This window comes from Mugil cephalus, chromosome 17 (assembly GCF_022458985.1).
Source record: "Mugil cephalus isolate CIBA_MC_2020 chromosome 17, CIBA_Mcephalus_1.1, whole genome shotgun sequence".
NCBI lineage: Eukaryota > Metazoa > Chordata > Actinopteri > Mugiliformes > Mugilidae > Mugil > Mugil cephalus.
Window position 1 is genome coordinate 2,733,007 of NC_061786.1, and position 26,601 is coordinate 2,759,607.

General features: G+C 40.2%; 2 protein-coding genes and 2 long non-coding RNA genes across 14 annotated transcripts in view; 2 read left to right on the forward strand and 2 right to left on the reverse strand.

Annotated features, from left to right (window-relative positions):
* Positions 1–3,340, forward strand: part of myt1lb (myelin transcription factor 1-like, b) — an 86,245-nt gene extending 82,905 nt beyond the window's left edge. For all 10 annotated transcript variants that reach the window (XM_047611511.1, XM_047611510.1, XM_047611512.1 and 7 more), the window contains one exon: positions 638–3,340. In XM_047611511.1, the coding sequence (XP_047467467.1) occupies positions 638–778 (141 nt within the window). In that variant the 3' untranslated portion in view covers positions 779–3,340. The remainder of the gene's footprint in view (positions 1–637) is intronic.
* A 6,423-nt stretch (positions 3,341–9,763) lies between these two features.
* LOC125023296 lies at positions 9,764–10,349 on the reverse strand. The gene is made up of 3 exons (XR_007114574.1): positions 10,284–10,349; positions 10,059–10,163; positions 9,764–9,895 (listed from the first exon to the last, which is right to left on the reverse strand). It is a non-coding gene; the product is annotated as an uncharacterized LOC125023296 (long non-coding RNA).
* Positions 10,350–12,585: 2,236 nt separating this feature from the next.
* On the reverse strand, positions 12,586–13,929 carry LOC125023303. Its single transcript, XR_007114575.1, has 3 exons — positions 13,800–13,929; positions 13,272–13,349; positions 12,586–12,744 (listed from the first exon to the last, which is right to left on the reverse strand). It is a non-coding gene; the product is annotated as an uncharacterized LOC125023303 (long non-coding RNA).
* Positions 13,930–18,663: 4,734 nt separating this feature from the next.
* Positions 18,664–26,601, forward strand: part of LOC125023443 (peroxidasin) — a 39,022-nt gene continuing 31,084 nt past the window's right edge. Inside the window, exons 1-2 of one of the 2 annotated variants that reach the window (XM_047610719.1) lie at positions 18,690–18,702; positions 18,871–19,127. In XM_047610719.1, coding sequence (XP_047466675.1) covers positions 18,943–19,127 — 185 coding nt within the window. In that variant the 5' untranslated portion in view covers positions 18,690–18,702; positions 18,871–18,942. Of the gene's footprint in view, positions 19,128–26,601 lie in introns of both variants that reach the window. The other variant, XM_047610720.1, reaches the window with a different exon arrangement.

The window sequence follows — 26,601 nt, forward strand, 5'->3', positions numbered from 1 at the left end:
CAACTAGCCCAGTGACCACTCAGAAACATCAAAAACATCTCCTGTAGATACCAAGGGTTACAGCGAATTGTAAATATTATTAAGTTCATCTATTTGTAAGTTCATCATACTAAACTGTTACATAGCTAATGCTATGCTAGTGCTAACGGTTAGTTTAAAAATGAGATACTGAGCTGATTGTGAGATTCAGATAGTTTCCTCCATACATTCTCCTCCACTTCACACCTAAACCTCGTATAGTATCAATGTGCTAAGGATGTCTTTTGTGGTTGTGTTGCGGTACTATTGATTAGTGAAAGCAAGAAAGAAATAAAAGCTTATTGTCGTTGTATGTCACAGCAGCGCTTCTAAGAACAATAAAATACAAACACGCATAAAAGCAACATCCACTCCCAGACAATCCCATTCACAGACAGAGTAAGACCATGTGTCCTTGTGAATGTAGTGTGTTTCTAACTGCAGCATATTGGGCTATGGATCAAGCATCAGCATAGCAACACATCTTTATATTCTCATAGAGACAGAGAAGGTGAATGAAATGAGATAAATGTCCACAGCTAGACACATGATGAGAAGATTTCAGGGCTGCTTAAATCCTCCCTCTTACCGTCTGCTTCTTATGTTTTTGATCCCGCAGGAGCCAATAAGTGAGCAGAACTTTGACGCCTACGTCACCACTCTAACGGATATGTACACAAACCAAGACCAGTACCAGAGCCCTGAGAACAAAGTCCTGTTGGAAAACATCAAGCAAGCTGTTCAAGGGATCCAAGTGTAACCAGTCTACGGGGGGAGATTTTAGCTCCCCAGCAGGTGTGGGTGTTGTATCAGAATCCACATACAAACAGACAGTGTTGGTTTGATCTCCTTGGTTCGGTGCAGTAACTTATATAGTGTTATATATTCTAAATTCAGTTCTTTCAAAAAAAGAGGTATTATGCTTAGGGAGACCTCAAGATAATTTCTTTCTCTCTTTTCTTTTTGAGTCTTGCTTTGAGGACGAACATAAAAGAGTAAAACCGTAAAATAGTTTTTGAGGACATTCACATTTTGTACGTTTTCATATGAGCTGACATAGTGTCATGTAATGTTTCTAGCTGCTCATGTATGCACATTTTTAGTGTATATTTCTGAACAGTAAGCTAATGATAACGGAACACGAGTTCTTTTTATTGCTTGACGACAAAGCATTTTAGATGAAAAAAAAGTGGACAGAGAAATAAAAATGAAAAAAAAAAACAACTACAAGCAAGGAGGAAGCTACTCATATTTCTCCTCGATGGATGATTTTGGACTCAATGATTTTAGATGTTTTCTTTTCTTCGTCTTCTTGCGTGTAGATTGTTCAAAAGCAAGAACTGGTTTGCCGATCGCTTTATTTTCTGACGATGCTGGAGAAACATTCGTGCTTTGTTTTGATGAAAAGAAAAGATGTGTAGCTGTAGGTGGGGGCATTTTTAATTGGTGCTGTTATTGAATCTGGAGAGGAAACTGACCTGATGTATGTATGAATGTATGTATGAACAGTTATATTGTAAACATCATTACACGGAAACCCGATGGTGGAAATCCCATTATCTAGGAGAGCCAATTAATTCCTAGAGGAACACATCTGTGCGGTGCATGCATGTTCACATGCTCATCTTTAATTAGGTACAAGTAGAAAAGATGTGTAAAGACAATGACTTATAGAGACCACATTCTAGCCTTTCTAGTATCAAATCTGCTCAATTTCGAGACTTGTGTTGCTAGGATCAAGAAATGTCTCAGCAATATAATAACTAAATCATTTCTTTATAGTAGGTACGGGATGCAATCTGCAAAGGAAAAAAAAAGGTTGGGTATATGCAATTTCTTGTTTATAAGCATAACGGGGTAACATGAATCTTTTTAATATAGCCTATGTAAAATATTGATTTTTATACAAATCTTTTAATACAAAAAAAATCTTTTTAAAAAAGAGGAGGGAACCTGGACATTGAGTTTTAGAAGCGAAAGTATATGAGTTCCACTTTTTTTCTGTACGATTTTGCACAGGGACACCTTCGTTTCCATGTTTTGATGTTCTTACAGAAACTAAAAGCAGTACCCGAGAGCCTAATAAGAGGGTTTCAGAGGGTTTTGTAAAGAGTATTTATAGAGTATGACAGCGGGACTTACAGGGTCACTGTCCCCACTTATGTGCCAGTAGACTATTTGCACTTGTCCTTGAAGATATTATCCTTACGTACGGCGGCGTGCAATTTTCCAGGTGACCTCTTTGGCACACGATTGGAGCAACCAACTGCTTGGAGCCACTGCAGGTGTGGATTTAGTACCACTGAGAGAGGAAGAACAGGGACTTGAAATCAGACAAAAGGATGATTATAACCATAGCAGTTATACTGTAGGCTATTATCAAGTGTAAAAACATTAAAGTTCTTTCATTTTTGCTATGTTTTAGGAAGATGAAGTTATCCCCCAGCAGCACTTTATATCTAATCACTGTACAAATGATTAAATAGTCAATCAATTCAAGGTTTTAAAAAAAAGCAGAAGTGAAGGCCTGGTGAAACGAGACCTTCGTGGGGTGATACAATCCAGCGTCATGTCCGTATGCTGCCTGACTGTATGCACCCCTCCATTCTGTTGTCCTAGTTGTTAGCGATCATGTTCAGAATTTGCCTTTTCGAGAGCTAATGCAAAAGGTGCTTGTCGTTCACCTTATTGAATCTCATCTATTGTACTTTACTGTCCTCTTTCAGGACTCTACTACCCATCATCCATGACTGCATACGCCTTTTTCCACAGCATCGTGTCTGCAGCTTTTTGCCAATATAGTAATGCTTCAGTAGAGTAATAGCTAGTACCAGTTTTCGAATTAATTCTCATTATCGGTGAAAATGGAAAAGGGATTTTAAAGCACAAGCCAACTGCTCATCAGATGTTGGTACATAAATAACAGTTCTGAAAAGAGTTATCTGTGACTATCTATAGGGAACACAAAAAGGTTGTCACATATTTAGAATGCTGACTTTTCATATAAATTATTGTGAATTCATCAGAGTTTATTCTTTTGTTGGAGCCAGTTCATTTTGAGATTGATTTCAGTGACCATTAACAAAGACAGGATTTTGTATAAACTATTGTGCTCTCTGTGGAACTGAAGTTTGATTTATTTTTGTACTACACAGCATGGATTTGTTGACATTTTAATTTTGCTATAAATGTGTGAGATCACAAGTTGCTGTGATATTTCATTTATAAATTGTGAACTTTGTACAATTTTTGTCATGCTGGATGTTGACACATCTTACTCAGAATAAAGAAAAAAATGTGTTGCCAGAGGCCTGTAAAATAATTTCCTTTGCGTGCTTCTCTTATTCAATGAATCTGCTGGACGGCTCTTATTTGTATGTTATTTTAAAACGAACCAGCAGATGTCAGCAAACTCTGGCCATACAGCACACACTACACACTCTCATACATGGATTGTTCAGGTGACTGCCGGTCAGATATCGTTTTTAAAATCAAATAGAAATAAATATAACCAACAGTACTTTCATTCAACCATATACAGCATGTGGCAGCCTGCCACAAAGTACTGTTGGTTATACACAGGTCATAGCAGATTGGATAACTGTCAAGATTTGTCCCTTGAAAAAAGGCGTCTACGTCAGTAAGAATGGTACCGGTGCAATCGCAAGCGATTGTCCAAGAAGAACGTATCCAGAAGTGTCTGATGTGAGGGTCTGTTACTTCTGAAGATGGATCTGTAAGATATAAATACTGGCTACCTGCATGGTAGACAATAACACATTATGATGAGGGATACTTATCATTGCAGAACATTCCTTATGATCATATGGTCTTACATGGTGGCTCTACAAATAGGACAGGACCAACATACATTTTTTTGTTGTTGTTGAATTCTAAACATTTTTACAAAGCTGGAACTGGGTTTACAGGTGTAGAAGTCTACAGCAGATTCAAGGCTTCCACAGGGGGCAGTAAAAGCACATGGATACTTGGTCCTAGCTGGTGGATCTCTGTGGTACTGACAACTTTAATCCTTGATTATCCCAAGCACTGTGACTCTAAATATGTGCATTACAGTGCACACACTTTATATTATCCCCACTGAGGGAAAATTCAGGGGTTATATTATCTTTTATTTTCTCAGTTAGAAAGAATTAATGTTTTTATGCAGCTAAAAAAAAAACTTTAAGATATGCTGTTTTCAAGTACTTTATCATATGACAATTATCAAATAACGGTTCCACTCTCATAGCTTTGCTAAAAACTGCTGTTGATTAGCCTTTCAGTTACACACATTTGGCTAATTAGCAGAGGCACTTCACAGGGATGCAAACCTGTGACCTTACAGTCCCCTCCCTCTCCCTCTCTCTCTATATGTGTGTGTGTGTGTGTGTTTTAGGGGCAAATCATTTCCTATATGCCAACTTAGAAAATGTCACTTTGCAAAACTTCAACAAATAACAAATGACATCTTAAATCTGGACACAACGTCAGCTCTCACCCCTTCTGATGATTTATTCAAAAAATGGGAAACATCTTGCTCTTCAGCTTCAGCTCTTCAGGATTATAGTCCAGTTACTATTGCAGCTGTACACTTCAGAATCTTTGGGTAAAAACTCTGTTTCAACCTTTTCTTGGAAAATTATTTATGCCCACGACTGAGAAAAACATTGACTAAAGAGGAGCTTTCACACGCAATTAACTCTATGCAAAATGGAAAATCTCCAGGACCCCATGAGTTTCTATATGAATGTTTTATGAAGTTTGACAACCAGCTTACGCACATTTTGCTCTGTGTTTGAAGAGTCATTTTTTAATGGGTCTCTCCCTGTAACAGTGTGACAGGTGGTTATATCCCTTATACCCAAAAAAGAAACGCATGTTTCCCCACCTCACTTTTAAATGTTGTGAAATAAAATTCTTGTCTGAGAGCGGTTTTACCTTCAATTGTATCTGATGACCAAACAGGTTTCATTAAAAATGAAAACCACTCCTTCTTTAACATATGACGCCCGTTTAACCCTCTATAGGCACTCTTTGAAGTAAGGGGGCTGTGGAGCAGTGGTGAGAGGTACAGCTTGGGGTTCGAAGGATCACAGGTTTGCCTTCCGTCCTGTCCATGGCTGTGGTGCCCTGAGCGAGCATCGAACCCCAATATGCTCCCCGGACGCACCCACCAGAGGAGCTGCAGCCCACTGCTCCAACTGTACATGTTACTGTGTGTGAACAAACTTACGGGTCAAACAGCAGGACAGAATTTCCCCTCAGGGATCAATATAGTATATAAAAAAAATAGGTGGAGCTTTTAGTGCTTGGGTCAGAAGAGGGATCACTTCAATGAGAGACCTATTTGTTGATATTTTGTATCCTCCGATCAGCTAGTGTCAAAGTTCAATATCCTTCGATTTCATGTCTTCAAAGCTTTGTATTAACCTTCGTTCCATCGTAACCACGTAGCTCAAATACTTTGAACAAAAACATAAATGCTAATGATCACATGACTGAGAATTTCAAATAACGCCACATCTTTTGGTGTAAGTTAAGGATGTTTATCACAAAAACAAATGGTCAGTTATACAGTTAGAAGGGGAAAAACATTAATAATGGTATTGCTGGTCGTTTCAAGGTGCACTCCAAAGTTTTCTGCTTCTTCAGAGAGAGGCCACAGTGTTCCTAGGAGAAAAAGAAATGTTAGTTTGGAGGCTATATATACTGATTTTTAAGGAGGTGAGGAAGAAATAGTTGGAAAAAGAAGCATTTTGTGATTTAATAATAGAGAGAGAAGGAGGTGTTAAAGACACACAACAACCTACAAACTAAGAACCAACATACAAAGAGAAATACAAACTAAAGATATTTTTTTGAGTTTTTAAAGAGGTGAGGAAGAAATAGAAAAGAAAGGTGTTTTTGGTGCATCTTTTGTGGGGAGGTTAAGGAGAGAGAAAGAAGGTATTAAACACATGCTACTAACATACAAACTAAGAAAGAGAAAACAATAAATGTCTTTAAGAGGGTCTGTCCCTCCTTAACCCTAGCCCTCTGACAATGTTCCATTCAAGTATGTTTCCTACTTCAGTTTCATGGATTTCATGCCACAATTTAAACCTGTAAAAATGTTTCAAAACACTGAAGCTTGGGCTTTTTAGGACATTTAAATGCAAATACAAGCAACTGGACTTAAGATATTTTGCCACTCATCCAAGTATCTTCTTCAGTTGTGAAGGGCTGGTGGGGAGTTGGGGTTTAAATAGTCGTGAGGTTCATGTGAGTGACACCCACAGATGAACTTATTTAAACTCCAACTCCCCATCAGTCTTTTAGAACTGAAGAAACTACTTGGATGAGCAGTGAAACACCTTGAAGAAACTCTACCCTACGATGTTACATCTCTGGAGGTTTATCAGTTTCTTTCTCTGGCCAGAAACCTTGTAAATAGTGATCTGAAAACTGCTGTGCACATGAAACCTTTAAACAGAAACTTCATTTTTAAACTTTAGTGGGTGTGTATTTGCACTTACACCGTTCAGGCATAACATTAAAACCACCTGCCTACTATTGTTAATGGGGACCTCTGGGTCCTATGGGTTGAGGGGAGGGGCCTCTGTGGATCATCCCACAGACACTTGATCAGTTTGACATGTAGTGAATTTAGAGGCCAGGTCAACACATTGTGCTGTTCTTCATGTTTTTTGAGTTGTTCCTAAACCGTTTTTGTGTGTGTCTGTGTCAGGCTGCATCCTGCTGGGGGGTGGCTGCTATCATTGACGAGTGTCACTACTGTGGGGTGGGGGTACCTGGTCTGGTCTAGGTGGTGCTACATGTCTAAGTAACATTCACATAAATACCAGGTCCAAAAGTTTCTAAGCAGAACATTCAATTGTCACAAGACGATCAATGTTATTAACTTCTCCTGTCATGGTTTTAATGTTGTGGCTGATCGGCGTATACTGCACAGATTTTGCAGAGATCACTTTATAACACCCACTTTTCAGATGTTTCAATATGCAATTATGGTCTTCAGAATTATGTCTATTTTGGAAGTGTTCCCCAAGTCCCAGAAAAACACTGGGATCAAGTAAGCAGGACACATCGGCTCTAAATGTAATGGCAACTGTTTGCTGAAGAACAGTTTAATAACATTTTGTATTTACAGCATTGAGTGAGATTGAAAGACTGTAGGTACAGGATGGATGGTGACTGCTTGCTGACAGCCACACAGCAGATCACATTAGTGTGTCCACTGCATGTCAGTCATTGGAGGAGCAGACTGTCAGTCTCACTTAACACCAGAAATACAACAGATGATTGGGCTGAACTTCAGCAAAGAGCCACTAATACACTGGCAGCAAACATGCCCACTTCCTGGATCAGAGTTACAGAGTTTAAAACCTGAGCTGTAAGAAACGCTGCCAACGATCTCCTCTAAAGACACTGTACTATCCGTCAGTCAAAGGTTCAAAGGCCCTTTCAGACCTTGCATTAACATCTGTCCTGGAGAATCCAGTCACAAGTGAAGCTTGAAGTACAGGTGAGAACACCCCCAGTATGCGTTAAGCTCAGATGTGAAGAGCTGACTCCAGACGCATTTGGAGAGTGAGCACAGGCACTAAAAGCTGATCAACTGAGATCAGATTACTCAGAACGGATGTTGATACAAGGACTGAGGAGGGTCAAAATAAAACTTCACGCCTTAAAAATTGAATCACATATGTGCAGCAGTTTTCAAATCAACACTTACAAAATTTCATACCTGGGAAACAAACTAATGAACTGGGGATCTCATGGGGGGGGGGATCATTTTAGAGCACTTAAAGCCAGTGTACTACTGCCCTCTAGTGGCTAGAGTCACTGTAACATGTCAGTTCTATCTAATTCATCAGTCAATACACCAATCAGGCATAACATTATGACCACTGACAGGAGAAATTAATCACTACATGTCAAACTGATCAAGTATGTCTGGGATGATCCACAGAGGCCCCTCCCCTCAACCCATAGGACCCAAAGACCCCACTAACAACATCCTGTTGTTGAGACAATAATAGGCAGGTGGTCATAATGTTGTAATGCCGGTGTATACTGAATGTAAAATAGGTAAAACATGGGAATAATTAGAAAACTTTTCTGATCATCTCAGTAACAGATGAACTGTAGGAAAAAACAGTTGAATAGAACATTGTCAGCAGACCCTCTTAAAGCTCTTATCTCTTTTAAAAACAGATTGAAATTTGGTTTGGACAGAACATCTTTGACTTTAGAAAAGTTTTAAATAATCCAAATAAATTAACTGAAATGTCCTCTTTAAATGAATAATTAATAAGCCATTTATTTTTCTGTGTTTTCAATTGTCCCTTTCTAATAAACATCTGTATGATTAATAGCATTGTGTTTTAAATTTGAAGAGAGAGAAGGAGGGGTTAAAGACTTACAATGAACTTACAAAGAACTAACAAAAACTAGAAAGAAATTATAAAGTATAGAGATTTTTTTTTTGTTTATTTTTTTATAAGGAACTAAGAAAGAAATAGTTAGAAAAAGGGTGTTTTTTGGATTTTTTGTTTGTTTTTTAAGGAGAGTGTGAATGAGGTGTTAAAGACAAACAACTAACCTACAAACTAAGGAGAAAAAATAGAAAGTGAACTATAATGTACAGAGATTTTTTTGTCTATTTTGTTTTTTAAGGAGGTGAGGAAGAAGAATTTGCGGGAAAAAGGTGTTTTTTGTCTTTTTAAAGGAGAGAGTGAAGAACTAACAAAAACTAAAAAGAGTTCTACAAACTATAGAGATTTTTGGTGTTTTTCTAAGTAGAGTGAGAATGAAATGTTAAAATAATACAACAAAGTTACAAAGAATTAACAAAATGTAGAAAGAGGACTATAAAGTACGGAGATTTTTATTGTATTTTTGTTTTTTTTAAGAAGAGAGAGAAGGGGGTGTTAAAGATTTACAACTAACCTACAAAGTAAGAAGTAATAAAAATAAAGAAAGAGAACTATAAATTACAGAGATTTTTTTTTGTTTTTTTGATTATTTTTTTAAGGAGAGATAAAGATTTACAACTAACCTACAAAATAAGACTAAAAACTATGAAGAGAAATACAAAGTACACAGATTTTTTTTCTTTTTTGTTTTTTAAGGAGGTGAGGAAGAAGGAAAAACATGTGTTTTTTAGGGAGTGAGTGGAGAACTAACAAAAACTAAACAGAGCACTACAAACTACAGAGATTTTTTTGTGTTTTTTAAGGAGGTAAAGAAGAAATACAAAAAAGTTTTTCTTTAGGTCTTTTTGTTTTTAAGGAGAGAGAGAATGAGGGGTTAATGATTTACAAATAACTAAGAACTAATAAAAAGCAAAAAGAGAATTATAAAGTACAGAGATTTTTTTGTGGTTTTTTTTTGTTTTGTTTTTTTAAGCAGAGAAATAAAAACTAATACAGTAGAAAGTGGAAGAATGGTTTAAACTACAACTAACTGTACAAGTATCTTCATGAGGACCAGTTTGTTTGTTTTTTTTTAATGAAATTGAGTTTGGTTTTTGGGTGAATGGCAGAATTAGATTCAGGTCAGATTAGTTAAGGATCAGGGATGGGAATATAGTTATACAATTTAAATTCAGGGGAATGATCTACAGAATGCAGTATACTATGAATGAATGTCCTCATAAAGATAGCATAGTGTGTGTGCGCATTCCCAAAGAGTCAGTATATGTGTGTGTGTGTGTGTGTGTGTGTGTGTGTGTGTGGTTCTCTGACAGCAGCTCCAGCTGTGGAGCTCAGCATCTGGCCTGTTTCCTGCAGGAGGATCAATACGTCCACCGATGCATCAGAAACATCGACCGGAGGCCTGCACAGAACTGGAGGGCAACAGGATCCATCTCCTTTTTGACACACGGAGAGAGGAGGAGAAAGAAGTTCCAGACTGGTTAAGCTACACCCTCTAAATTGATACTGTGGGACACATGTGTAGGGACCATAGAGCTGGGATAGAACAGTTCTTCCCAACAGGAAAATGAAATGATGGTGAATACCAGCGTTACTCACCTGTTCAGAGGGCTCGGGGCTGAGCTTCCACACTGTGGGGACAGGTGCGCTCTTCTCTGGAGGGTCATCGGGGTCACTGGATGCGTCCTCCTGCTCCCACCATCCCTGTGAGAAAAATAAACAGGATATATGTGTAGGGACCACAGAGCTGGGACAGAACACTTCTACCCAATAGAAAAACAAAAAGATGATGAAAACCAAGACTTATATATCTGGATTACTCACTGCCATCCACTTGGTATGCAGGCCAGAGGTGGAGGGTTGGGGGCTGGGGCTCCGCTCTCTGGGTCTCTGTGAGAGAGATGAACAGGTTGAATATAGAGGAACACTGATGGAGCAGAGTGGGACACGTGTGTAGGGACCTGGTGAAAACATGGTGAAAACCAAGACTCGTACGTTGTGATCACTCACCTGCTTAGTCTGGCGGCCAGAGGTGGAGGACTGGGGGCTGGGGCTCCGCTCTCTGTGTCTTTTCCGCGGAGGCTCCTCCAGGTCCCTGTGACGGCGTTTCTTGTGCCTACGTCTCTGTGAGAGAGAAGAACAGGTTGAATATAGAGGACTACTGATGGAGCAGTGTGGGACACATGTGTAGGGACCACAGAGCAGGGACAGAATGGTTATGTCTAATAGTAAAACAAAAACATGGAAAACCAAGACTCATACGTTGTGATCACTCACCCGCTTATTCTGGCGGCCAGAGGTGGAGGACTGGGGGCTGGGGCTCCGCTCTCTGTGTCTTTTCTGCAGAGGTTCCTCCAGGTCCCTCTGTCGGCGTTTCTTGTGCCTACGTCTCTGTGAGAGAGAAGAACAGGTTGACTATAGAGGACTACTGATGGAGCAGTGTAGGAAACATGAGAGGGGGACAGAATAGTTATGTCCAATAGTAAAACAAAAGAATGGTGAAAACCAAGACTCATACATTGGGATCACTCACCCGCTTAGTCTGCAGGCCAGACACGGACAGATGGGGGCTGAGGCTCTGCTCTGTCGGTACAGAAGCGCTCACACAGGGTCTTTTCTGTGGAGGCTCCTCGAGCTCTCTGTGTCTCTGTGAGAGAGATGATCAGGTTGGATGTAAAGGACTACTGATGAAGTGTGAGATACATGCGTAGACGCACCGTGCTGGGACAGAACAGTTCCAATTCAGAAAAATTAAAAGACAGTGAAAACCAACACTCACCTGCTTGGCATGCCGGCCAGAGCTGGAGGGCTGGGGGCTGGGGCTGGGGCTGGGGGTGGGGCAGGGGCTCCACACAGGATCCCAAGTGGATTCAGAGCTGCTCCCCTGCTCGACCCATATCTGTGAGAAAGATGAACAGGCAAAAAGTAAAGGACCCCATTCAGATGATTCAGGTAGAGTGCAGCCAGACTGCTGCTGTAACATCTCTGGATCACTGGTTTCCTGTCTACACTGAATTTCAGCCAAACTGGCTTCTGCTGTTTATCTAAGTATCAAATGAAACTGAGTTAATTAATAATAACTATATAGTGTACACTGGCATAATGTGCTTTCTGTACTTTTGCAAGTTTAAAATGACAGGGACAGTAAAGATTAATAAACACTTCTGTAAATGTGCCAATCTGTGGACTAATTTTACAGTGCAGTCTCTGAGCAGGTGAAATGACACCCACTAAAAACAAACACGACACATTTAAACAGAAACAGCAATACTAAACATATAATAAAACACTTCACGAGAACACAGAAAACATCTTAACCACTATTTAAAGCTAGTTTTAAAAGCGTGTTAGTAGTGTTGGTAGACTGTTTTAAGTGTGAACTGCCCTCCCTGAACAAGCTGACTGTCCAAATCTCCTTTTCCAATCAACTTCTTGTTACTGTCGTTATTTTATTTCTGACTATAAAAGCTGAACACTGTTATATTCCGCTGAGGATACCTTGTACAGGTATAAAATACAAGTTATTTTATTCATAGATTTCATGGTAAAATAAGTGATAATGAGAAAATGTTTGAATAAAGCAATGCTGCAGTAAGTATTTAGTGAAAAGTCAACCAAGGAGTAATCTACAGTAATCTAAAATGAAAACAGATTATTCAAGTAATGAAAACGTATCAAATAAAGCACCTTCCATGAGACTATTTGTGTTCAAGATGTAATTTACTTCAGTAGCATTTCTTTGGGATTGTCCACAAGGCAAACTAATTAGGTTTGATATGCATTCATTGATTTGTTTCATCTCCATCCAGTGGTAAAGTTATACTGAAGAACTTTTAACAAATGTTCTTCAGTAATCAGTGTTACTCTTGTGAGGTTTACATGGAAAAATAATCGAATGTCTTAAATTACATTCCTGCACAGAAGTGAAGAATTTAAAACACAGACAGTACATTTTTAAGAAGGAAATAGGTTATCTGAAACCTATGACATTTTAAAGCAACCTTCCAAACACTGTTAAACACTAATCTGATTTATCATAAAATTAAATTTTTTTTTTTTTTTTAAGCCCCGACTCACAACAAACAACAAGGACAAACAACATTAGACTCCACCACTCCACACTTTCACGCTTCTTCAATCCATGTACCTCATCACACAACGACTCTAACCGGACGCCACCGACACATCAAACTTACTGATTACCCAGCACATGGCAAAGACCGAAGTGGAACACAACTCAACGTCAGCAGAAAAATACGTCATTGTTCCTGTGGCGTATGAAGACCTGCAGGAGGACAAACAGTCAGCGGGTCATCCTCCACTGACAGATGTGACCGCTGCTTCCAGCAGAGGAACACCGGACCACATGGAGAATTACAGGAAGAATCACATCCTACAGTCTGAATGCAGCACAACACATACATGGGAGCAGCATACAGTCTGATCTGTAAAATGAAAGCTGCCCCTGGTCCACCTCCAGTATTTGTAGTTGTCTACACTCTTCTGGCCATTTACTGGCCTGTAGCATTAATTCACTATAAAACACTCTGCAAGTTGTTATGCCATGATTGTCCCAACATCAAAAACATAACATAGCACTTCTACCCCACATGTGGCTGTGACTATAGAATACCTGTATATTTCTGGTTATTTGCTGCTATAGTGAAAAGAATTCTGCATCTGCAAATAACACTTCAAATATATTGGAAGTGTAATTTGCAGATGCAGATATATGCAGAAGTACATAGCAAGTCTAAATGGGCATATACTTTCACTGTCTGTATGACAGTCAGCAGAAGGCAGCTGATTTACCTTGGTGGTCCCAGGCCCCATCTGGCTCTCGCTGTCAGAGTAGTGGTGGTCTTGGGGTTCATTGCTTTTCTCGCACATCTGCAATAATTTAGATGCAATTCAGGATGGGATTCTGTACAACTACTGTTTATTCTGTCATAACTAAGCATTTTATACATTTCTTATCAGCCTTCTGAACTTACTGATGTTACTAAATGAAGCCATGAATGTTGGCTTCATATTGAGAAAAATGAGAAATTAAAGCAGAACTCAATTAAGGACGTTGTTGTTACTGCATATATATTTCAGATTCACATGATTAGTAAAACGCTTTGTACTTATACTATATTTTGCTGATGGCAACTTGACATTGCATCAAAGTCAGTTGTTGGAAGCTGTGGAGCAGTAGCTGCTATAAATAAATAAATAAATAAATAAATAAATTGGAAATAAACTAATAAAACGTATCATAACACTGCTAGCCGGCCAGCCGCTCCACCTGGTATAACAGGCCGTAATAAAAAATTAAAATAATATAAATATTCTCACCATTACAAAAAGGTAGCTGGTTGGCTTTTCCATTTTCAAAGTTGAACTTAGTTCCAGACTGATTTAGAAATTGTTTTTTAAACGCATATGAACGTAAAATGCACTTTCGAACATAAATGCTCTCCATAGCAACCGGCGGCCGTAGCAACCGGCGGTCGTAGCGGCCTAGTCACGGCAATGTGACCTCAGAGCAGAATATGGGGCACCGTTATCGAGTTATTAACATTAACATGTCATCCTGCCATGTTGTAGGTCGCCAGAATCAGAGTAGGACGGTTAATAGCTCCAAACTGAATTTTTATTGTGCAACAGTTGTGGGACCTGTGGGATAAATTAAAGAATTATCTCATCTAATAAAAACAAAAGGATTGGACCGTCTGAAATGGCGAGACTTTGATAGCAAGTTTCACTTACTTAATATTTTGCTGAACATAACAAAGTTAAAAACGTACTATTTCATTAGCCTTGTAGCCACTAGCCGGGATCTACGGAAGCCCTGGGCCACGGGTTTACATATTTTTTTCCCCGTTTTCTCGTGATAACGAGTTTATTTCCTCTGTTTTCCCGCTGTGCTGATTGCTTCTGAGCTGGTCTGGCGCCATGTTGGATACATCTAGCCAATATTCACCCATAGAAAAGTGGCAATAACAAAATAAAATTAGATTAAAAATTAAAATATGCCACAGAGCTCAGCCTAAGGCTCCAGCACAGGATCGGGAAAACGGGGGAAACTCGAAAGTTGTGACAAGATAAAAAGGAAGAACTCTTCAACTGATTTCTCCCAATTATGTGAGGTAATTGTCAATATCTTTGACCATTGTTAAAATTTCATATAGGAAAAATAAAGTCATACCATCACGAATGTATTGAATTTAGTTTGAAGTTAACCAAGCTTTATGCTAGCCAGTTATCTATACTAAAGCCTTAGAAAAATAGCAGCTACCGTCATATGTAAGTTACTGTGAAACTCGTCTGCATGTAATTAATGTTTATATAGATAGTCAAATTTAGTTGACACGTAACTTTGCCTTGGTTTCTATTAAGTTATTATGGCTAGCGCGCTAATGCTATAATAATAATGCTAAACACAGGAAGACTAGTGTAATCTTCACTATATCTGAGTGTTTATAATTTTTCTGAGTAATTTCAAGCTTTTAATGGCCATGGATGAACACGGGAGACTGAGGAGAACACAGCTCCGTGAGTGATGAGGCGATTTGGCTACAAAGAATTTTACAGGCTCATTTAAGATATTTAAAGAAAGTAGTGTGAAGGAAAAACTTAATTATTATAGTATGTTAAACATGTCTCTTTGGCCTAGACATTGTTGTATTCCTTCCATAGACAAAACAGGGTCTACAAAGTTGGCTGGATAGACTGTCACCACAGATGGTGATAACCAGTGGTTGACCTCTAAATCTCATCTTATATATTCTTCCTGGCATGATATGGCTGGTCAGAATGGTTCTGGCTCTGAACACATGAACAGCTGTTACCGTTTCCCCTGATCAATAAACCTTATTTCACTACAAGTCATCTGAGTCTTCTGTATCATTTCCACCACCCTCATATTTCCACAACAAGTAGACGCTGGGATATTTAAGTGAGGGCCTTTTACATATTGACAGTAGCTAGTAATTATGATCAGTTAGGAAATTTTAAAAAGTGTCATTAGTCTGTCAGTTACATTTCTTACTATGCAACAAAAGCAGATGTTTGTTTAGATCAGTTACAGCTAAAATGAATTGTCAGTGAATTAATTTCTTTTGATAATAAAATATTTCCTTCAGACTCGCATTGTGAGGATTTGTATTCATTTAAACTGCTGACTGGACAAAACAAGGCATCCTAAAGATACCACCTTGGTCTGCAGAATATTTTAAAATGCATTTTTCCCCTGACTTCTAAATTTTAATACTTGGAATCATTTTAGCATTGGGTTATACATTCAATGTTTGACTTTATTAGAGACAAGAAACTTGGGAAGCAAACAACGTATGATTGATCTGTGGAATTTAACTACTGGAGAATTACAAGATTTCATATATTTCTGGTATCTAAATGGTGACTTACTAGAACCAAGGTCATCATTTTACATTAGCTACAGACTAATGGCTACATGTGATGACCCAACCACGAACATACAGCTAACTTTTGATGCAGAACGTCTGATTTATCAACCTGAAAAGAACTTTAAATATTCACAGACTGCAACTCACAGGTCTATGTCTTCTCTTGTTCTTGCATTTTCAACACAGGACATGGGAAGATAAACCACAGGGCTTTGGGAAGCAATAATAACTCACAGTTTATCTGACATATTGTAGACATAACAGAGTCTACATAAGTCAATACAAACTGATGGAGTTGGATTTGAACTGAAGCCCCTAAAATAAAAATCTGAATGCACTGAAATGAAGCTTCTATGGGTAGTCTGAGCTTCCAATCTGTGAGGTAATGGAAATGCTAACAATAGAAATATGATAGAATTGTTAGTGGAGGAAATGCTAACAACGACACAGTAGTGTGCCAGAAACCATAGACACAGTGGCCTCTGATCAACACAATACAACAGTCAGAACAAAGGATGCAGGATGAGACCAAGTGGAGTTCCAGTTGGAGACCAATCCGGAGGCTGAATGTATGTATGATGGGTGATCTGCAGACAGTGGTGGCTTGTATTGGAAATAAACTCACAGTCTAATAATATGCCATACATGTAGGCTTCTGTAGAGGAGCTCTGTGGTGTAGGACAGTTGTAGAGATGCTAAATGATAGTGCTTGACAGACACATATAACAGTATGAGGGCTGAACAGTTCAGCTTCTACTTTGTGTTGCAGTGTTGCGTAATCACTACTTTGTCCAGCAGATGTCAGCAAACCCAAACTCTTTCAAAAACCCAACAAGACAGCGCTGTAGCTTAATAACTGTGGTGTAGGTAAAGATTGACTGTGACCTCATGTAAATGTTGTTGCTTTTTTGGACTATTTGTTTGTCTAGTTTGAACTAATGACGTGGATAACTGTGGAACGTCTGGGTTATTCCCGCGCTCCTCTCTGATTGACCCTCCATAATTAATCTGATTAACTTGTCCTTTCAGAGCTATTGCAAAATTAGAGTTGCCATGACCTCTTCTGGAGGATAGTAGGTGAATTTTATTTTAATCTGGTGTCTCAAAACAAAACTAAATGTTAACTAGACAAATTACATAAAGAAACTTGGCATTACTACCCACTACAAGTGCCATAGATGGAAAAATATTAAGTGCCTTTGGGGCAAAACTAAAACGTTATTGGTAAGTTTTTAAACTTTAAAACCTAAAACCAAACACTATATTTGTGTGGCAGTTGGACCTTAGTTATCCGTATGTGGCGTATATATTTCTACAGACTAAATAAAGATCTAAACAAATCAAACATACAGTATATGTTGCTGAGTGGTTGATTGGTGCCTCAGCCGGCTACAACATGACTCAATAACAGGTGAATATGATAACATTTGGCAAGTAAAGTAGTTGCAGCACTTTTTGTTCTTAGTAACTTTTACTTAAATAAGATTTTGGTAGGCCTATTTGGATAGTTTTAATTAAGGACCTTAGTTTTCTATCTCAGCTTGGCTTAGCTGGACTCCATGATGCTGGTTGAGGTGGTATACTGCATGGGGGTAAAGGTCTTATAATAATAATAATAATAATAATAATAATAATAATAATAATAATAATAATAATAATAATAATACATTTTATTTATAGGCAAAACACCCAAGAATGACATACAAAATAAGACAGGGTTTAAAATACATAATACATACATCTAAAGCATTAAGAAGAAAGGTAGAGCTGGGTGTCATCCGCAAAGCAATGAAAGTGAATATTGTATTCATGGAAAATGTGACCAAAGGGGAGGAAGTAGATGATAAAGAGGACTGGGCCAAGGACACACCAGAGGAGATGGGAGATGGCTGGGATGCAAAACTTTTTAATTGAATGAATTAAGTTTGGCCAGTGAGATGTGAGCAGAACCAGTCCAGAGGTGTGCGATATGATTCAGTGGATGCCAGTCTATAGCGAAGGATGGAGTGGGAGACGGTATCAAAAGCTGCAGTCAGTTCAAGGATGATGAGAATAGATAAGAGTCCAGAGTCTGCTGCCAGGAGGAGATAGCTGGTTAGGCTCCTTTAGTGCTTTGATTGGGACAGAAATTGGGCTGGAACTGTTCATAAAGATTATTGTTGGAGAGATGAGAGTGAAGTTGAGATGCAACAGTTTTTTCCAGGATTATTGAGAGGAATGGCAAGTTGGGAATAGAATGGAAGTTGTTGAAATTGCTGGGGTCTGAACCAGGTTTCTTAAGAATCAATAAATTATGCTAGGTCCAACCTGCAATGTGGGGGCAGGTGGGTGAGAGGAGGGTTTTGGCAAAACTGTCATATAGCAAGTAGTAATGCCTCCAGTGGTCCTTTGTTCCTACAGCAATCAGAGTCTTTAACATTAACATTTTGCAAACCGAGTTTCCTCCGCAACTAAAGCACAAGAGACACAGGGACAATATATCATGATCTCAGCACTGTTGTGCTGCATTGTGTACAAAATGTGCTGTACAAATAAAGCTGATTGATTTATTGATTGACTGACTTCTTCCAGCTGCCTTTTTAAAATGCCTTTCGGATTGATTGAAATAGAGTTTTAAAAAGTCCTCAACAATGAATCAAATTCCAACATGTGCTCCGGGAAGCTTCGGGATTTTTATGCCGTTAATTTGTTACCGCTGTAATAAATTCTGGTTTCATGGGGAACTACTAATGTGGCCACACACTTGTATTTTTTCTCCCCTGGACGGGGAGGGGCGCAATTTTTCAAATGAACTATTTCTAATGGCTTTTGTGTAGGAGCGGTGAAATGTCGTGAGTTGTCCTCTCCGGCTTTCTGTCGTCAAAATGAATTTAAGTTGAACAGCCGTGATTTCTTTTTATTTATTTTACTTTCATTGGACTTTGGACTCTTGTCTCCCTCCGTCCCTCCGCCTGTCTGTGTGTGTGTGTCTCTGTGTGTGTTTCCCTGCGCCCCTCCAGTGTGTGCGCGGGGCAGCTGGCGGTCTGTGCTCGGCTCTGCTCGGCTCTGCTCGGCTCGGCTCACTGCTAGCAATGGCGATGCGGGCTGGCCAGCTCTTTTCTCCGTGCCTTCTCGCGGTGGCCGTGTTATTGCTCGCCAACGGACCACAGTTTTTGCTCTGTTGTCCCAGTCGCTGTCTGTGCTTCCGAACCACCGTGAGATGTATGCATCTGAACCTGGAGACCGTGCCAGCAGTCTCCCCTCAGACCACCATTCTGTAAGTAGCCCTTTCCTCAAATCTAACGGGGACCAGCCCTCATAGAGGCACACGGGACGGGAATGTAATGAACGCTCCAAGCATGTAGAGGAGGCCTTTGCATTTCTCCACATTTGAAGCCGCTAAAAGTGTAGTTGCGGTGGTGGACAACGTTGTGTTGATTGTTAATTAACAACAATGCCAAAACGTTCCGGATTTGCAGTCACTGTCTGAAGTTTTAATTGATGCAAAGCCTCGCGGTAGTCCTCCTACGGTGGAGCAGAGGTTATTCAAATATCTGAGGAAGGCTTCACAAAGTTATGACACCTGCCGGTGAGTTCAGCTGTGGGCTGTAGAGGTTAATGAAGAGGGTTTTTAGGGTCACACAGCTGGCAAAGTCTACTGCAGGCACCAGAGAGGTCTTCCCACTAACAAGCAGTAACATTTCCTGTGTGCAGATTAATGACTCTTTTGAAAGGCAATTACACTGCAAGTGAGATTTAATCAGGACCACAGTTTAGCCCGGCATATTCCGCTGGATGTGCTATACCGTTTTGGGAAAAGATTCGTGGGAAACTTTCCAAAGTCAGATTTGACCAGTAGGCTTGATATTTTGTTTCTGCTCATTTTTACACCACATCATCTTAACTTAGACGAATTTGCAAAGTAGTGTTCTCCTCTGGAGTCGGAAGGCATATTGTTGTGCTTTTGTTGCCTACGTTAGACACCATTGTTTTAGCTCCTCCTGAGATGAAAGGAAGGAAATTCTTCTTACTTGACAAGCACTTGTGAACGTGTCCTGGTTGTCAGGACCAGTCTCCTGCAGTCACCCAACTAAACAATTTCTTTTTTGATGTTCATGGCCACAATCTCTCAGAGCTGAGATAGATACTCATCTGTCCGGGCTTTCAAATTATGTGGCACCCTTTGTCTTTACATGATTACTGAAATCTTGTTGTGCATTCAGTCCACAATGCAAGGACCTATAAATAGCTTCATTCAGCGTGTAAGCAGGAAGACAAAGGGGCAACTCAACCAGGCAGTACCACAGCAGCAGACTCTGAATTAGTCTGCCATATGTGGTCAGTCCACAGCCTTGGAGGGAGGGCATGGTACACCCTGCCCAGACCTCCCCCCCAGAGGAAAGATAAAAGTGCAGCCTTTACCACACCAATGAAAGGATTGTTTAAGTTTTCTGTTGGATTTGAGGGCTATGGTTTTCCAGAAGCTTTCATGCCGATGAGCTTTGATGCTGCACCCACTTGTTGCTTTCCCCTTGCTTTGACTGTCATGTCAGGACGTGAATTCATGTTCCGAGCCGGCCTTCCCTCCCTCTGCTGAAGTGTTCAACACATGACTTTTTATCTACACAAGGGAAACTCCTCTAGTCGAGCTCACGCTGGCGCTGTTTGTGAACAGTCTCAAAAGGTCTCATGCAGAGCTGTGCCCTTGCAGTTTGTGGTGCGTTTACTGATCAAATTAAACTGTGCAGTCAAATTAAAGCGTCCTTTATCAGAGAGACTGTAGAGAAATGTTAGCATGGAAAATGATGAGGAGCTAAGCAGCTGTGCACTTTTTGAACACAAGTTTAAACTGTAATGATCCATTTTCCAGCTGCGTTCTTACTGGACCCCAGATTTCATTCACTTTCCCTTGTGTTATGTTACATATTCTGTGTTATTAAGTCATTTGTTAATGCCCTTTCACTTGTCTTTGTTGCTATTAGAGTTTAAAGTCCAGCTGAATAACGAGAAGAGTATTTTTAAGGACATGAGTCGGTTACATATGCATACGTGGCTCTAACAATGAAATCATCGTATGCCCATCTTTGGGAAGGTAGTAAACTGACTTTGTTTTTGAGTTTCTTCTTGAAATCATCTGGGCCCGTTTTGTATAAAACAAAAAGTCATAGTTCAGAAGTACTACCGCACATGGGCTTTGTGCCAAGAAACATGGGAGCTTTTTTCCCAGATTCTTTGGTTGTTACTGGCCTGCATTTATTTTTCAGCTGTTTTCTCCACGGACTGTATGAGGTAGTAAATTACGTCCTCTCTCTGTAATGAAACTGCTGTATTTCTTTCCGGGGATTTGCCGGACTTGGGGAAATGGATGTTTGTAAATTAGCAGTATTTTATGAACATCAAATCCAAACTGGTTGTTTTACTTAATTAAACAACTCAAACAGGACTTGGTATGGAAAGCCTTACATCTCTGTTGACTGTCTGCATAATGTCATGAATTCCAAGAAGATTTCAAGATGGTGTTGTAAGTGTAGCGTGCTTAACATTTTGACACATTATGTGTAGATGTACTATACACATACTACATGTGTTAATGTACTCACGTTTTTTGTTGTTCTGTCATTAGAGCGTTGGCCTTACATGCATGGGGTCATTCAGTTGGCTTCCACTTCAGGGGAACAGTAAACTAGTGGTTAAGGACTGTTAGGTCACAAGTTCACGTCGTTCTTTGTCCATGGCTGAGTTGCACTGAGTGAGGGTCTAACCCCTAAACCATTCCCAGTGCACATGTGGCGGTTCACTGCTCCAAGCGTACACACTGCTGTGTGAATGAATGGATGGGTTAAAGAAGAAGAGAAAGAATTCAACTGTGAATGATCGGTAAAAGGAAATAAAAAAGTAACTGGGGTTATGCAGTTGTTGAGTGTGGGGCTGCCTGTGGGACTACATCTTCAATTAAAGCGACAAGTTAACATCTGGTGAGAAGCATGACATGAAAATTGAGCTGGCCTCAACCTTTTAATCACACCACTGACACATGAGATAATATGTGTTTGCTCTACTCGTTCCCATGGTATATACACCGGTCAGCCACAGTATTAAAACCACTGACAGGAGTAAATTACGCTGACCATCTTGTGACACTTCAGTGTTCTGCTGGGAAACTTTTGGACCTGGTATTCATGTGAATGTTACTTAGACATGTAACACCCACCTAGAGAAGATCAGTCACCTCCACCCCATAACTGTTCAGAAAACATGAAGAGCAGCACAAGGTGTTGACCTGGCCTCCAAATTCGCTAGATCTCAAACTGATGATCCACAGAGGCCCCTTCCTCAACCCATAGGACTGTTTTGGAGGCACAAGGGAGACCTACACCACATTAGGAAGGTGGGTATGTCTGATGGGTCTATACTGTCAATGATGTGACAGGTTTCAGTGACCAGCAAACCAGGAATGTCGCTGACCAAGTTGTAGCTTTTGTTGCTCGTATTATGAATGCACCACCATTTCATTAGCTCTGTGTGTTAGGTGAACAGCAGTAATGAATGGACGGTGTCCAGGACGTGAGTGAAATCTGGTGTGTGTGGCTCCTGGTCAATCATTTTAGTTGGAATTGGTGTGACATTGTCATGGGACTATCAACTTTACATCCCTTGTGTCTGTTCAGCCATTGTCCTCAGTTTAAATGTCTTGATGACATGCCCCTTGTGCTGCTCACTGCCCTCAAACAGTGGCCTGGTCTGACTGGGGGAAAGTGAGTCAGGGAGAGTAGATTGGGTCTCATTGGAATTTGCTGCAGTCAGGCTTTGTGAGGCGCTCAGTCTCTGCAGCATTATGGCATGCAAAGCCAGAAATCCCCAAAGCTTTGCTCATTTGCACATGGAGATGAGGCCCAAGATAGTTGTTGAAAGGAACTCCACTGGCCCCCTCTGTCACCAACCAATACCAATAGTCAAATTTGGAGAAAACTTGGAAGAACACTGTTTACCATTTCTTCTCATTTAGCTTTTGAGAATTTATATTGACTAGATGCTGATTTCTTTTATTTTAAATGTGACCACTTTGTCATTTGTCATAGTCAAAGACATCAAAGTGGTTGAAACATATTGGTTGTTCGGTTATCATCTGATTTTACTAAATGTATTATCACTAAAAGGTTAAATCAATGCTAAATGAGATGATGAGGTGCGGTGTACAAGTACTTATAAGCTCAGTCAGCTGCCATGGCATTCGAGATTGCCTGGAGTGGAGTGAAGTTTTATCTGTTATGAATGTAGAAACCTGGTAACAAACACACAGCCTGGTCTGTTGTTTGGTGAACAACGGACCAGGCTCACTGCCTGGTCCGAGATGGAACAGTGGACGAAGTTTTTTTTCTGCTCAAGAATCATTTCATCTACTCATTTCATGTTCAGCTGATTTTAATTGTAATGACCCACCACCGTGTTTACCCGTTCGAATGGCACATGCTGTGGCAATTTAAATCCACGCTTCCTGTCCACCAGCTCTCCTTCCACAACAAACAAGCCCCTGTCATTTTCACAAAGGATGGGTTTTTGCAGCCATGTTTGGACATTCTGGTTCACTGTTTCTCCTACCAAGTGAAGAGCCAGCAATGTTCTTGTTTAACTAAGAATGACTCACGCCCGCCTGAGAGTCCTTGGCAAGTTCATGCGGGCATGTGTCAGAAAGCTAAAGGGGTCCCTTAACTAGAGAGGGAGAGAATGAGAGGAGAGGGGAACACATGGCACTCGGATGCTGGTTGAATGTAGCAGCAGACAGGTTCACTTGTTGTAGCGGCCAAAATATTTTTTTTTACAGTAACCTTTTACAGTGTCCTTGCAGCAGTTGTACGGTACCTGTTTTCACTGCCATGTGATATTTGATTGCTGTGTCAGTGCACACACGAGTCAGTTATATTCCATTTTCTGTTGATGCACATGAGTGGCAGTGCTGGAGGTATGGCTGATTATTCAACAGGTGCACATTTTCCAGCTAGCGTGTTGGCGATTTTTGTCTTAATGTGAAGATCCGTGTGCACATTTAATCTTGCATGCCAACTGGTTCTGCCTTCTGTTTTTAATGTGTGTATGCGGGATTTGTTGGGTACATTGTTGTCGCTGTGCTACAGAAGAGCTGTATCTACTTCTGGTGGTGGAACTAGCCACACGGCCAAACTTGTTTTTTATCGCTTACTGATCTTACAGCAGACCAGTGACTTGTGGTAAAATAGTATTTTTTATCAACCTAAAGTTGGACACGCAACAACATTGTAAAGTGAGCGTTAAACTGAGGGAATTGGCAGAAGCTGCATACTAGCTCTGTGATTTCCTTGCTGTCATTGTGTTTCCTTTTTGTGTTAACTTCACAGTCTGGTCTCTTCACATATTAGGCGAGGATTGCAAGTGTTTGTAGTCTAATAAATCTTTAATGATTCAGTTAAGCTCCTGGCATGTTAATATTTATACTGAATCACTGATAAATAAGTAGTTCAAGTCTCGTGTTTGGGCTGGAGCTCTGTCCATAAATAGCCTGCACACATTGACAGTCGCGACCCCTTGTCCAAACCCCTGCAGGGCAATTCTCATCATTGTCTAGGTCATACTACTGAGACACAAAAAGTTGCAGCACAACCAAACGTAACGCTAAAATTGTAGAAGTTGGGCTTTTTTGTCAAAAAAATATTTTCTTATTATCAGTTGGCATGTTAAATCATGAGTGTACCATCTTTAGTGGATAAATTTGTTTATTGGAAACCCTCTCTTTTCAGTAATAAATCAGATTATCTATTTTTATTAGTCAAGCTCCCAAGGCTTCTTCTTCCAAGGAAAGTTTGTATTACCTAAAAGAGTCTGTCAGGCCTTTGCAGGGTTGATACTTTACTTACTTTTTTGTTGTTCTTTCTGTCATAAAACCATATTTCTAGGAGTGAACTGGCCGCTTTCAAATGTCCTGCAACAAAAAGCCTGGAATGTTAAGCAAACTGTGTAATGGATTGGTGATCACACTGCATTTGCCTCAAGTTGGATGGTTTACAAACACTTGGTTGACTGAATGTATCCCATGCGTCTCTCTCTGTTGTTTCTGTGCCTGTTTCAGAATCACCAAAGATCAGCTTTGTGACAACAACAAAGTCCATTTTTGCTTTGGCATTCTTGCCCAGTTTCACAATTGGTGCCTTACGGTCCCTGAGTCACTGCTCGGTACCACGCCAGGGATACCTCTGCTTTTCACAGTGAGGAGGAAAAAGGAGAGAGAGTGACCAGACAACCAGAGCTTTTGTTTTAACAGACCGGCAGATTAGCACTCTCCTCTACAGCAACATAAAATGACGTCGCCATTTTTACCCCGTTTACAGGCAGCCACGTCAGTTTCGTGCGGCGAGCTTTTAGCAGGGTTGGCTTTCACTCACTTTCCAATAAATACACAGTCACTTACATTACACACACATGACACTGGGCCACGTCTCTTAAAGGGAAAAGACCCATGATACAGTGTAGTACCCAACACATGGCAAATGTGTTCAGGTTTAGCTTTGGTGTAGGGCAGATCAGGTGCTCGATCCCATCTGATCATTTTAAAAATGACTTGATCGGATTAAGAAATCAACAAGGTAGAGCAGGACAAATCGATTAGTTGTGTCTTTGAACAACTATATCGCTCTGCAGGGGAAGGAAGTGTGAGTCGTGTAGATGGGTTTCAGAATATGACGGATAGAGTTTTGCTACAAAAATCTCAGTCAAAACAGTCAAACAAACAAAGTACAGCTCAGACTGTCAGTGCTTCCTTTCCACGGCGAAGCTCCTTCTCTTTGGATGCAAGATTCACAGAGGAGCTGATGTCACCAATTTAAATACTTCCAGGACTTTCTGGTCAGTTGGGTCTCTTCCCTCTCGCCGTTGACAGTTGATGCTTTACCCTGCTGCCGCAGACACAGACAGAACTTTGCTTGTCCTTACTGAACCTTCTTTACAAAGAGACACAGTTATTGCAGCCAAGCTAAAATAACAGCCAGCCACCGGGAAGAGTTACGGCTGGTCACTTAACAATCTCCCATTGATTCACAGATTCAGTTGTGAGCGTAGTCTGGCTATCTGTTAAGCGGGTTTTAGTTCACACAACACAGTGTGTGTGATGACATGTTTTTCTTTCTGCCAGCAGTAGATCATAAGGAATGCATAAGGGACTTGGTTGCTTCGTCGGAAATCCGAACCGTTGCTTTCATGTTTGCACCTCCGAGCAGCGCTACCTGAATCAGCACGTAGCTCTGCTTGCTACGTGCCTTGTTCTCATCACTTAGAGCTGGAGGCGAGTACGAAGGGCAGTCTCTGCCTCTGCATGTCTGGACAGTGCACTCTTCAGCATGGGCCTGTTGCCTGGAGAAAGACGTTTAACTAAGGGTGCCATGTGGGCTCTTTCCATGCTACGTTCTCGTCTGTTTTCATTTAAAGTGTTTCTTGACATAGACATTTTCTTAGATTCAAATACTTAATCCAAGTATCTGAATGTGAGATTTTATGGTTTGGTCGAAGGTAGTTGTAGCAACGCTCCAGGTCTTTAAAGTAGGGATGACATGAGAACCAATACTCCATTAAGTACCAAGTATATGGCAAAATTGTCGATGTGTTTTTTCTGTGGTACTGTAGGTACCAGTGTACGAATAATGAACAATAACCTGCAGAATGGAAAAAGTGTAGTATAAGTCAGCTGATCAGACATGTCTACCGTGGGTTGTGCATATATGTGTTTA